Source organism: Loxodonta africana, chromosome 18 (assembly GCF_030014295.1).
Source record: "Loxodonta africana isolate mLoxAfr1 chromosome 18, mLoxAfr1.hap2, whole genome shotgun sequence".
NCBI lineage: Eukaryota > Metazoa > Chordata > Mammalia > Proboscidea > Elephantidae > Loxodonta > Loxodonta africana.
Window position 1 is genome coordinate 48319288 of NC_087359.1, and position 13848 is coordinate 48333135.

Here is a 13848-nt window from a genome sequence, read left to right on the forward strand (position 1 = left end):
AAAGTAAACAAACAGACAAAATTTCCAAAAGTAAAATTTAAAAACCCACCCCTAGTAAATAAGAATTGGTTGAGAAGATTATATGGAAACCCAATATAGCTTAATAAAAGCACCACTACTTCAGCATAATGCCTCATCCCTCCTTTGAGGACTGAATAATTCTTTTTTGGCTTTGTTTTGTTTTTTAATTGTGTTTTAGGTGAAAGTTTACAGCACAAATTAGTTTTTCATTCAAAAATTTCATATACAAATTGTTGTGTGACATTAGTTGCAACTCCTGCAATGTGTCAGCACTCTCCCCATTTCTCTTTCCACCTTGGGTCTCTGTGTACATTTGTCTAGTTTTCTTGTCCCTTCCTGCCTTCCAGTCTTTGCTTTTGGGCAGGTGTTGCCAGTTTGGTTGCATATACTTGATTGAACTTAAGAAGCACGTTCCTCATGTGTATTCCTGTTTCATAGGCCTGTCTGATCTTTGGCTGAAAGGCGAACTTCAGGAATGGCTTCAGTTCTGAGTTAGCAGGGTGTCCAGGGCCCATAGTTTTGTGGTTCTTCCAGTCTGTGTCAGACCAGTAAGTGTGGTCTTTTATTTTTGTGAATATGAGTTTTGTTTTACAATTTTCTCCCACTGTGTCTGGGACACTCTATAGTGATTACTGTCAGAGCGGTGGTGGTGGTAGCCGGGCACCATCTATTTCTTCTGAGCTTGGGCTGGTAGAGGCTGTGGTTTATGTGGTCCTTTAATCCTTTGGACTAATATTTTTCTTGTGTCTTTAGTTTTCTTCATTCTCCTTTGTTCTGGACAGCATGGGACCAATAGATGTATCTTAGATGGCCATTCACAAGCTTTTAAGTCCCCAGATGCTACGCACCAAAGTAGGAAGTGAAACATTTTCTTTATGAACTACTTTATGCCAGTTGACTTAGATGTCCCCCCGAGACCAAGGTCCACAGGCCTCAGTGCCAGTAACTTGTTCCCTCAAGGTGTTTGGATGTGTCTAGGAAGCTTCTGTGGCTTTGCCTTGGTCAAGTTGTACTGACTTCCCCTATATTGTATGTTGTTTTTCTTTTCACCAAAGTTAACAGTTGTCTATTATCTAGTGATTGCCCCTCTCCACCCCTCCCTCCCTTGTAACCATTGAAGATTTTTTTTTCGGTATATAAAGCTTTCCTTGGGTTTTTATAATAGTGGTCTCATACGATATTTGCCCTTTTGTGACTGATTTATTTCACTCAGCATAATGCCCTTCAGGTTCATCCATGTTGTGAGATGTTTCATGGATCATCATTGTTCTTTGTTATTGCGTAATATTCCATAGCATGTATGTACCAAAATTTGTTTATCCATTCATCTGTCAATGGGCACTTAGGTTGTTTTAGTCTTTTGCTATTGTGAATAACGCTGCAATGAACATGGGCGTGTATATGTCTATTTATGTGAAAGCTCTTCCCTAGGATATATTGCTAGGAGTGAGATCGCTGGATCATATGGTATTTCTATTTCTAGCTTTTTCAAGGAGGCACCATATTGTTTTCCATCATGGTTATATCCTTTTATATTCCTACCAGCAGTGCATAAGGGTTCCAGTCTCCCCACAACCTCTCCAACATTTGTTATTTTCTGTTTTTTTTTTTTTTACTAGTGCCAGTAATGTGGAGGTGAGATGATATCACATTGTAGTTTTGATTTACATTTCTCTAATGGCTAACAGGAAACCCTGGTGGCGTAGTGGTTGAGAACTGGGGCTGCTAACCAAAAGGTTGGCAGTCTGAATCCACCAGGTGGTCCTTGGAAGCTCTATGGAGGCAATTCTACTCTGTCCTAAAGGGTTGCTATGAGTCGGAATCGACTGACTGCAACGGGTTTGTTTTTGGTTTAATGGCTGATGATCTCAACCATTTTCTCCTGTGTCTATTAGCCCCTGATTATCTACTTTGGTAAAGTGTCTGTTTGAATCAGATAATTCTTTTTTTTTTTTTAATTTTTATTGTGCTTTAAGTTTACGAATCAGGTCTGTCTCTCATACAAAAATTTATATACACCTTGCTATATACTCCCAATTGCCCTCCCCCTAATGAGAAAGCCCCCTCCTTCCCTCAGCTCTCTCTTTTCGTGTCCATTCTGCCAGCTTCTGACCCCTTCTGCCCTCTCATCTCCCCTCCAGATAGGAGATGCCAACATAGTCTCTTGTGTCTACTTGATCCAAGCAGCTCATTCTTCGCCAGCATCTTTTTCTATCCCATTGTCCAGTCCAATCCCTGTCTGAAGAGTTGGCTTTGGGAGTGGTTCCTGTCTTGGGCTAACAGAAGGTCTGGGGGCCATGACCGCCGGGGTCCTTCTAGTCTCAGACCATTAAGTCTGGTCTTTTTATGAGAATTTGGGGTCTGCATCCCACTGCTCTCCTGCTCCTTCAGGGGTTCTGAGTAATTCTTAATAAGAATTAGCACAGAGTCAGGCACAGAGTAAGCAACTTGTTGATTACATTAGTTGTCATTACTTGACAATCCAAGTAAGAACTCATAAAACGCAAATGATCTAATTTCTACTTTAAAACCAGGAGTGTTTCAGAAATAAATCTAACCATTCAAACTTTTCCAATTATCTAAATTAAATATCGAGTTAAGCCTTTTCCCATTTATTCAAGGAGGAATTTTTTATTATTATTACAAATTGAAGAAAGTGTTCGTTTTAAAAAAAATTTAAAAACAGATATAAAAATAAAAGAGAAGAAAAAAATTCAACCACAGCTAACATTTTGGTATATATTCTTTCAAGTCTGAGAAATTGTTTTACATTGATGTGAGCGAATTATATTTCTTTGTGAATGGGAGTGGAAAAAAAAATCTGTTCAACTTGATTTGCAAGATCTTTCTAAAGTGATGTTTCTCAAACTGTAAAGTGTGTACAAATCGTTAGGATTTAGTGAAATGCATATTCTGATTCAATAGTTCAGTTCCCTATGCTTCCGGTCCGCAGACTCACATTGTGTGTAAAGGTTGTAAAGTTGAAATTGAACCGCTTTTCTACTGTTAGATGTCACTTGCAACTCTTCCTTTGCAATGTGTGTGTTTTTAATCTCTTAAAATGCAAACTAACTGCTAACAAAATTCCCCCTACCCCAACTCCTACAGTCTCAAATTGAGGAAAATCGTAAGCCAGTCTCTTAAACCAACTGTGGTTTGGGACTGGGGAAAACCTTGGCGAAAAACTCGGAGGAGCGGGAGGCGGAACCAAAAGTGAGAGGAAATCTGGAAGTAAGGCGCGAAGGACTAAAGCCGGTTGACTTTGCAAAGGGACCGGAAGGACTCTGGAGAAAGCGCTGCACCATGGCGGGTCCTGTCAGCTTACGAGAGCTTCTGATGGGAGCCTCTGCCTGCACCAGCTCTGAAAGTCCTGGAGGAGCCCCTACAGAGGGCGAAGGGAGCGCGGCTGGCGGATCGGAGCCTCCGTGGCGCGAGGATGAGATCTGCGTGGTGGGAATCTTCGGCAAGACGGCTCTACGCCTGAATTCCGAGAAGTTCTCACTTGTGAACACGGTTTGTGACCGACAGGTCTTTCCCCTCTTTCGTCACCAGGATCCTGGGGACCCAGAGCCTGGGATCAAGGCCGAGGCTAGTGCCGTCGGGGAGGCAGGTGCAGCCGGGGACCCCGGGGCTGGGGATCCAGTTCGTGGAGGTGTAGCTGCTACCGAAGGGAACCGAACAGAGCCAGGCTCCCAGGACTACAGCCTTCTGCAGGCCTATTACAACCAGGAAAGCAAAGTTCTGTATCTTCTTCTCACTTCCATCTGTGACAATTCACAGCTTCTCCGGGCTTGCCGGGCCCTTCAGAGTGGAGACGCTGGAGGTGGCCTCTCTTTACCGCATGCAGAAACGCATGAGTTCTGGAAGCATCAAGAGAAGCTGCAGTGCCTCAGTCTCCTTTATCTTTTCTCTGTCTGTCACATCCTGCTTCTGGTCCACCCCACTTGTTCCTTTGACATTACCTATGACCGAGTATTCAGAGCCCTGGATGGGCTGAGACAGAAAGTCCTGCCCCTCCTCAAAACAGCCATTAAAGATTGTCCAATTGGCAAAGACTGGAAGCTAAACTGTCGACCCTGCCCACCTAGACTCCTTTTTCTCTTTCAACTCAATGGAGCCCTCAAGGTGGAACCCCCTCGGAGCCAAGACCCTGCTCATCCAGACAAGCCCAAGAAGCATTCTCCTAAAAGGAGACTGCAGCATGCCCTGGAGGACCAGATTTATAGAATCTTCCGCAAGAGTCGTGTCTTGACTAATCAGAGCATCAACTGCCTCTTTACTGTGCCTGCCAACCAAGCTTTTGTGTACATAGTTCCTGGAAGCCAGGAGGAGGACCCAGTAGGCATGTTACTGGACCAACTTAGGAGTCATTGCACTGTGAAGGACCCAGAATCTTTGCTGGTGCCTGCACCCCTTTCTGGGCCCAGGCGATACCAGGTCATGAGACAGCACAGCCGACAACAACTTTCCTTCCACATTGACAGCAGTAGTTCCAGTTCTTCAGGCCAGCTAGTGGATTTCACTCTTCGGGAATTCCTATGGCAGCACGTGGAGTTAGTTTTGAGCAAGAAAGGTTTTGATGACAGTGTGGGCAGAAACCCACAGCCCTCCCATTTTGAACTTCCCACTTATCAGAAGTGGATCTCAGCAGCTTCAAAACTGTATGAAGTAGCTATTGATGGGAAAGAGGAGGACCCAGGGTCTCCCACTGGAGAACTAACATCTAAGATTTTAAGCAGTATTAAAGTCTTGGAAGGGTTTTTGGATATTGACACAAAATTCTCGGAAAACCGGTGCCAAAAAGCTTTACCTATGGCCCATAGTGCTTACCAGTCAAATTTGCCTCATAATTACACAATGACTGTCCATAAGAATCAGCTTGCACAGGCTCTTCGAGTATACAGTCAACATGCTAGGGGTCCAGCCTTTCACAAATATGCCATGCAGTTGCATGAAGACTGCTACAAATTTTGGAGCAATGGTCATCAGCTCTGTGAGGAGAGGAGTTTAACTGATCAACACTGTGTACATAAATTTCACTCATTACCTAAATCAGGTAGCTAAAATTTTCTCAGCTTTTTGAAGTCAAAACTTTGAGCTGTGTTCTTATTTTTGGTTTAATATAGTTTTTCCACTGTGTGTTGATATTTGTAAAAGAGAATTATATAGGGATTTAGGGCATCATATGTGAGTTTTCTCTCCTTTTTCTGTGAAAAAGAAAAATACCAGTTATAACTACTAATTATTTTCTTGCATTTAAAGAATAAACCCTAGTGGATTAATAAATGAGAACTATTTCTTCTTATTAAATAGTACAAAGTTTCAGAAATTTCCTATTAACATTTTTATTGTATTCATTGAACTAAAATGAATATAATGAGAAGTAAGGTAGCAGGATGAAAAATTCACGTAGAAACTTATAACTGTGGGTCAAAACGATAAATTATTTTATGTACTTCACTTGCTTCTTCGGTTATGTGTGTTTAGTTAAGGCTTTTGTGGGTTTCTTTTTTTCTCCTTCACATCTCCAAAGAACTATGTGGAGAATTTTGGGGGTTAGATGTTGTAGAATGCAAAGTAAAATTTCATACTTTGCATTGTGTTTGTGAAATTAATAGTGACTGTTATATTTTCTAGGAGAAAAACCAGAGGCTGATAGAAATCCTCCTGTGCTATATCATAATAGCCGAGCTCGATCCACTGGTACCTGTAACTGTGGGAGGAAACAAGCACCTCGAGATGATCCCTTTGATATCAAGGCAGCTAACTATGACTTTTATCAGGTAGATATCTAATTTTTCTTCTTCCTCTTTTCTCTCTCTCTTTTGGCTAAATATCATCTGAGTAAAAATACTGTTTTAGAAACAAAATACCTAGAAAAGCAAATGTGACTGCTGTGTGATATGTAAACAAGGAAGAATTCTTTACATGTACTTTTTGGCTAACACATTGATTGTTGGTCTTGCTTTTTAGGGTGAAGAATGGGTTATTTTCAATGAAAAGCTTATAGTTTTGTTTTGTTTTCTCCCCTCCATAGCTTCTGGAAGAAAAATGTTGTGGAAAATTGGATCATATCAATTTCCCAGTATTTGAACCAAGTACTCCAGATCCTGCTCCTGCCAAAAATGAGTCCTCTCCTGCTCCTCCAGATGCGGATGCTGATAAACTTAAAGAAAAAGAACCTCAAACCCAAGGAGAGAGCACAAGCTTAAGTTTAGCTTTGAGTTTAGGCCAATCCACAGATAGCCTAGGTACCTATCCAGCTGATCCACAAGCAGGAGGAGACAATCCGGAAGTTCATGGTCAAGGAGAAGTAAAAACTGAGAAGAGGCCAAACTTGGTTGATAGACAGGCATCCACAGTTGAATATCTCCCAGGCATGCTACATTCAAATTGCCCCAAAGGTCTCCTACCCAAATTCTCCAGCTGGTCTTTGGTTAAACTAGGGCCTGCTAAGTCTTATAACTTTCATACAGGTTTGGACCAACAGGGTTTCATTCCAGGAACAAACTATCTTATGCCTTGGGACATTGTCATCAGGACGAGAGCTGAAGATGAAGGAGATTTAGACACAAATTCTTGGCCTGCTCCGAATAAGGCTATCCCTGGAAAGAGAAGTGCAGTTGTGATGGGAAGAGGAAGACGGCGGGATGACATAGCTCGTGCTTTTGTGGGCTTTGAATATGAAGACTCTCGAGGCCGGAGATTCATGTGCTCAGGACCTGACAAAGTAATGAAAGTAATGGGAAGTGGACCAAAGGAATCAGCTTTAAAAGCCCTCAATAGTGATATGCCCTTGTATATTCTGTCATCATCTCAAGGTCGAGGGCTAAAACCACATTATGCTCAACTTATGAGGCTTTTTGTTGTGGTTCCTGATGCTCCTTTGCAGATAATACTAATGCCTCAGGTAAGAAATATGACCGACACACCCCCAAAAATAGACAAAAAATGCTGATCCTTGTTTTGATTTTAAAAGTGCAGGATAACACCCAAAACTAATTGTTTTCTTAATCAGGTTTTAATTTTAAATACCTTCTATACCATACCTAGTATTCTGTCTCTGGAAAAGTGAATCGTGGGTGTGTAAATCACTTTACAGCATCAGTTCACATCATTTGACTCAGAAGCGTAATTTGAAGTTAAAAACCTGTAGAAAAGTGGGATAATATCTGAGACTAAGTATGTAATACTGGATGTGATTAAAGTTAGGACCACACCCATATGTGTTTAATCATATATGGTCTTTGAACCTATTGTTTGTTTAGGCATTTATCTTTCAGGTGTTTCTTAGAAATGTAAAAATAATTACATTACTTGTGTTTTTTCAGGTTCAACCAGGCCCACCACCATGTCCAGTATTTTACCCAGAAAAACAAGAAATCACTCTCCCACCTGATGGCCTTTGGGTTTTGAGGTTTCCTTATGCATATGTGACTGAGAGAGGACCTTGTTTCCCTCCTAAGGAAAACGTGCAGTTAATGAGTTACAAGGTGCTCCGTGGAGTTCTTAAGGCAGTAACGCAATAAGTGTTTTCCAGCCAGTTCAGTCCTAAACTTGAGCTGGTTTTTGGTTCTGGTGTGTATGGATTTTTAAAATTTTTTTGGTCTAGGTATATACTGTGATTTCCTGAACCCAAAATGTGTTTTGGTTACAGGAGTTCAGTATTTGGACAATAATTGTTCTACTTTTCATGATGTTGATATTTATTGGGAATGGGGCTACAACTTCCTAATAAAGGCTGGTGGTTCTAGAAAAAGACATAAAATACATGGTTGGTACCTCTGTTTTCTCTTGTTTCTGTTTAACTGTCCATAATAAAACATGTTTCTGTCATACCGAATGTTGTATAACTGTGTTAAGCCAAACCTTATTTTTGCTAGAATTGGTATTTTAGCGAGGATTTCCCTTAAGATGCTATTTATGAACTTTTTCAAAACAAAATGATCAATTAAATTATCTGGTAAAAGTATGAGGACTGATTTGACTTAATTGCAAAAAAACACAGTTGTTTGGCTTACAATTCTGGTACCTGAGTTAGATTGTTTTGTTTTTACCATTTCATTCTTGGAACGATGAGAGACAATGTTTTAAATGAATGTTATATGCACTAAAATATTTTAACCCAGAATATTAATACACACTGTATTCTTTAAAAATTCATATACTGTGGAACAATTTGCTAAGTGATACAAATCTTACCAATCTATGGTAGCTTTCACCAGTATCAAGATGGTGACACTGATACATCACCAATTAGATAAATGTGCAGAATAAATTAACATGCTGAAACTCTAGTATAGTTTATTATATTTTCGAAGACACATTTACTCAACAATGCTGACCCAATAATATGGAGAATTTTTTTCTTAATATAAATGGGACCCTGGTGGTGCAGTGGTTAAGAGCTCGGCTGCCAACCAAAAGGTTGGCAGTTTGATTCAACCAGCTGCTTCTTGGAAACCCTGTGGAGCAGTTCTTCTCTGTCCTATAGGGTCACTATGAGTTAGAGTCAACTCAACAACAATGGATTTGGTTTGGTTCGGTATATATGAAAAACTATTTGTTTAACACATCTTGCTATATCAGCTTAGAGCAGTTTGTTTTTTATTAAAAAATACACAGGGAAAAAGCATGTAACTGGCAGCTAATTTCTAGAATTGTGAATCAGGTGTATTTTTATGCCTGTGTTACTTTAGTTTGATTAAGAATATGGGGAATATAAGCCAATATGAATTAGTTCTTCATTCTTCTTACCCTCCATCCTTATTTTTTACGCTTTTGTATCTTCCATTCCTTTTATAAATCTTTTAAATCGCAGTTGCATTCATAGTTAGCATGGTCCTTGATTGGTTTTAATAAATAGCACACTGCATTTGGGAAATATGGCGAGGTAGCTCTGTAGGACATGGACTAATAGTTTTATTTTTTTTTAATAGCTTCTGAGACTTAAATAACAGGTCATGTACTCTCATAGGCCAAAATAATAATTGTGAAAGAGTAATTTGTAAGAACAAATTGGTTTCTGAAAGGCAAACAGTATCTTTTTTCTTTGTTTCCTTTGGGTTTCATTATATTATGTGGAGCACCTTACATTTCTGCTTAAATTAGTAAATTAATTTCCTTAATTACTTTTGGTTATAGAAGTCACCCTAATTTGGATTTCTGTAGAGATTTCAATTCCAAATCTTTATACAATTTGTGTTTATAACCTACATAAAAGACAGTTAAGGCACTTCTTCATGTTTGTTTTGTTTTTTGTCAAAAACGATTTACAGAGCACTGCAGTGGTAAAATGTGAACTGTTGAATTTGCACTGCTTACCACTTTTCTTTTTAGTCATTGTGATGGTTATGTGTCAACATGGCTCGGCTATGATTGATTCTTAGTGGCTTGGCAGATATTATGTAATCATTTCCCAATTTGTGTTCCAATGTGAGCAGCCAGTCAGTTGAAAGCAGAATTTCCTTGGGGGTATGGTCTGCATCCAATATATATGGATGTTCTGGCAAAGCTTACTGTCTTGATCCTGCATTCAGCTCGTCATCCTCGGACCTTTGTTTCTTGGGATGTGAGCCAGCAGCCTGCTGCCTGACCTGCAGACTTTGGCCTTCACCAGCTCCCACAACCCCGTGAGCCAGCAGCCCTCTGTCTGACCTGCCGATTTTGGATTCATCAGCCCTTGCCACCTCGTGAGTCAGGAGCAGCCTCCAGCCTGATACCTGACCCATGGATTTGGGACTTGCCAGCCGCCACAACTGCATGAGTCATTTCTTGAAATAAACCTCATCTATATATGTTTCTCTGATTCTGCTCCTCTAGAGAACCCTGCCTAAGACAGCCATATAAACCTTATTTCAGCAAATTAAAAAAAAAAGGATGATTTTATTAAACAAATCATATTTCCTCTGCAGCAGCACCTGCATTATCCTTTGCTTAGCAGATGCGTCAAATTGATTCTTAAATTTTAAGAATCACTGGTTCAGAAGAGACTTCAGAGGATATCCTCTGACCTCTTCGGTAAGTCTATTAATGTGTCTGTGAAAGGTTGTATATAATGAAAGTTTTTAGAAGTAAGTTATATCTTATTCAAGTAGTGCTGACTATTTAAAGGGCTAGTATGATAAATCTTGTTGTAAGGTAAATTATATCATTCAAATTTTTAAATTTGCTTTAATGTCTTCACATGTTGATTTACTTTGATATTCCTGTAGTACTTAAACGGTGAATCTACATCTTAGTAAAAAAAAAAAAAGACTTTCAAGGGAAGACTTTCAGTGGAATATAAAAAAAATTACAAAAACAATACTAGGGAAGCATGATTTATAATAACAGTAGCTACTCTTTATTAAATGGTACACAATAATAATAGCTATTTCTTGAATGTTCATTTATTAGGTACTTTGCTAGGCTTTTTACTTACATTACCTGTAATTCTCAAAACCCTCCACAATAGATATTATTCCTCTTTTACAAATCAGGAAATTACAGCTTGGAGTGGGGAGGTAATTTGGCCAAGGCCTCATAGGTTGTTAGGTGCCATTGAGTTGGTTCCAGCCATGACAACCCTATGTACAACAGAATGAAACAGTGCCCAGTCCTGCACCATCCTCACAACCATTGCTAGGGAGTAGCAAAGTCAAAATTTAAATTCAGGACTCTGATTTCAAAGGTGTACTTTTCCTGTTGTTATACATTGCTTTCTTAGAAAACATAAGAATGAAAACCACACGTCAGTTCCCACTGAATATGTTGACTGTGATCTTAAGACGTGAATGGATGAATTTTTTCTCTTTAATCTCAGAAAAATTAGGTACGATACCCCCTAAAATATCTTAATTTCTTTTAAGAGTGTGAATCTTTAGTCTACAAGACTGTATTGAATCTTTTTATGTCCTTAAAACATTCCTTCTTCCATATTTTCTCCTGTATAAAATAATACTATAGTAGATTGAAGCCAAAAGATCTGACTTCACCACTTTAGAACCCTGAGCAATTTATTTCATTCCTGAATATTATTTTCTCTAAAATGGTCATGATAATTCCTATTTATCACAGAACATTGTTGTAGGGATTAAAGGAGTATATATAAACCACCTAATAAAGTGGCACATAAATTTTTAATAATTATATTTTAATAATTTAAAATACCCTTAATAATTTAAGATACCCTATCATTCTAATAATCTGAGAGATAGTAAATAAGTCTGGGTTAGTTTTAGCCCTACCTTTTATAACCAGTTAAACATTTCAGTGCATAGTACATGCAAAATACTGAGGTAAACTCCATGACATAAGTTTTATAGACTTGGTTTGTACCTTTCCTTGATCTTTGGGTTTAGTTTTTTGTTTGTTTGTTTATGCTGTATGTAAAAGAGCCTCTCAGATCCCTTGGTCATTTAATTTCCCTTTTTTGGACTGTTTCTCACAACTTTGTCCTAAGACGTGGCAAATACGACTGCTCTCAATTTTATAGGTTGGAACGTAGTTTTGTACTAAATACATCTAATACTGTATTTTTTTAATTTTCAATACTCTTCATAATGTTTCTTGGCCTAAGTTGGCACAACAGCTTATTGACTTGATGTTTTTAGAAAATAGTCTACCGTGACTCCTAACCATTGTGGATGTCGGAGCCCATCTAGGCTTCAGCTTGTTGATCTGTAAAATGGGGAGAATAACTCCCCTACCTACCTGAAAGTATAGCCAAGGTTCAAACACTTAGAGTGAGATTGTGTTCATGAAAGTCTTTTGTAAACTCTGAAGTGCTTTATAAATTTGTTGTTAGTTGCCATCGATTCTGACTCATGGTAACCCCACATGTGCCGAGTAGAACTGCTCCATAGGGTTTTCAAGACAGTGACTTTTCAAAAGCAGATTGCCAGATCTATCTCTGAGGTGCCTCTGGGTGAGTTCAAACCACCAACCTTTCGGCTAGTAATCAGATGCTTAACTGCGCCACCCAGGTAGCCTTTTTATAAATATAAGGGATAATTATTACTCCCTGTTTGTTACTGACAGCTCAGATCTGATTAGGTTCTAAATAAAACTTAAATGTTTTTCCAAAACCTTCCCACACTGAAAATATCTTGCCCATATGTATAGCAATAAAAATAATTTTCTATCTGAAGAACTGTAAGAAAATTTTCTAAAGTATAAATTACATCCCATGGTTGATTTTTATTCCAAACGCTGTAAAGGACTATATTTTATCAATTGGTTATTAGTTCCTTTTCTCCTACTAGATTATATGTAGTTGAGTATCGAGTGATTTTATCCCAGCATTTTTCTCCATATAAGACTACCCAGTTTATAATCTCGTTTAAAATATTGTTTTGTTTATGAACATAGCCTTGCTGATTTTGTGAAACTAATATATAATCAATGTATCCTGTTTTGTTGAGTGTTTTTTAAGACAAGTGTAAGTTACTTGAAATTCTACTGCTCTGAGCAGTAGAATTTTAGTGTTCTAGACATTTCTATGCATATATGCACATATAGCTACGTATTCTTTTTAAATAATTGGAATCATAGAATACATGTTATTCTGTAATCTGCTTTTTTCACTCAATATGTGGTAGACATTTTTCTTGGTCAGTAAATGTAAGTCAAAATCATTTTAATGGTTGCATAGTTTTTCATTACCATGATTTATGTAATCAGTCCTTTATTCCCGGATATTTAGCTTCTTTCTAATCTAGGTCTCCTACAAACAGTGGTGAACACCATGATGCATACGTCTTTTATTAACACTTGTGAAATTTTCTTTGTAGACTAAACTCCTAGACCTGGAATTGATGGGTCAAGGGACATACATGTTTTACATCTTGATACATATTGCTAAATTGTCCTCCAGAAAGTTGAACTATAACATACTGTCAGATTCCCATTATCATTCTTGGGAATCTGCTAATCCATCAGCTGTGTATTACAACAGTTTTCTTATTTCGAATAGTAGTATCACAATTTAATTTAGGAGTTCCTTCAGAATTCTTGGGTAAATGGCTTCTGGTCTCAGTGATACATGTCCCCAGTCAGTTGCTTTGGCTGTCTAGAACACAAGTGATTTGGGTGATGCAATTTGTAGATGAGATTCAAATGGCAAGTTAGGAATCATTAGACTAGAAGCCAAGTGTTCTTTTCAATGCCCTGCTTCCTGGACTTGCCACTTCTGAATGCTTCAAAGGGTAGTTTTCAAGTAGGAATTATCCTAATGTTATATAAGACCAAGACTATTTTTTCAAGTTCTTTTATTATTTATTTATCAAAGACTATTTGGGGATAAGGACAGGATACATGATGTCTTTGGTTCCCTTTTCATTGTGTGTGAGTACTCATGTGAGGACAGAAGGAAAGGATTGGGATCATGCACGTTGGAAAATTTAACTACAGGATCTTTTATTTTTATGAAAACCAATACTATCTCCTCTTCAATCCCTTGAACTGAATGGAAATTGGTAACCTTGTTATAGCAACATCAGCCGTTACCTGTGTAGCATTAGAGAAGCTACTTAACCTCTCAGACTTCAGTTTTCTCTTTACAGTGAAATAGTCCAGTGATCTCTGATATCCTTTTTCAAAAGTTTTCTTCCCCATTATAACTGACTGCTTACACTAAATTCCTATCTTTTTAAAAAAATATTTTTGTTGTTGTTGAGAATATACACCAACAATTTCTACATGTACAATTCAGTGACATTGATTACATTCTTCAAGTTGTACAATCATTCTAACTATCCTTTTCTGAACTGTTCCTCTCGCATTAACATAAACTCACTGCCACCTATTTAATCTTTCAGTTTGCTGTTGTCAGTCTGATCCCACAGA

The 13848-nt window shown here is 38.3% G+C and overlaps 1 protein-coding gene across 1 annotated transcript; it reads left to right on the top strand.

Annotated features, from left to right (window-relative positions):
- The first annotated feature begins 3281 nt into the window (after positions 1 to 3281).
- SMG8 (SMG8 nonsense mediated mRNA decay factor) lies at positions 3282 to 12638 on the top strand. Its single transcript, XM_003414586.4, has 4 exons — positions 3282 to 5077; positions 5659 to 5804; positions 6059 to 6931; positions 7353 to 12638. Exons 1-4 carry the CDS (start codon positions 3325 to 3327, stop codon positions 7548 to 7550), a joined length of 2970 nt encoding a protein of 989 aa, XP_003414634.1. The 5' UTR covers positions 3282 to 3324; the 3' UTR covers positions 7551 to 12638.
- The last annotated feature ends 1210 nt before the right edge of the window (positions 12639 to 13848 follow it).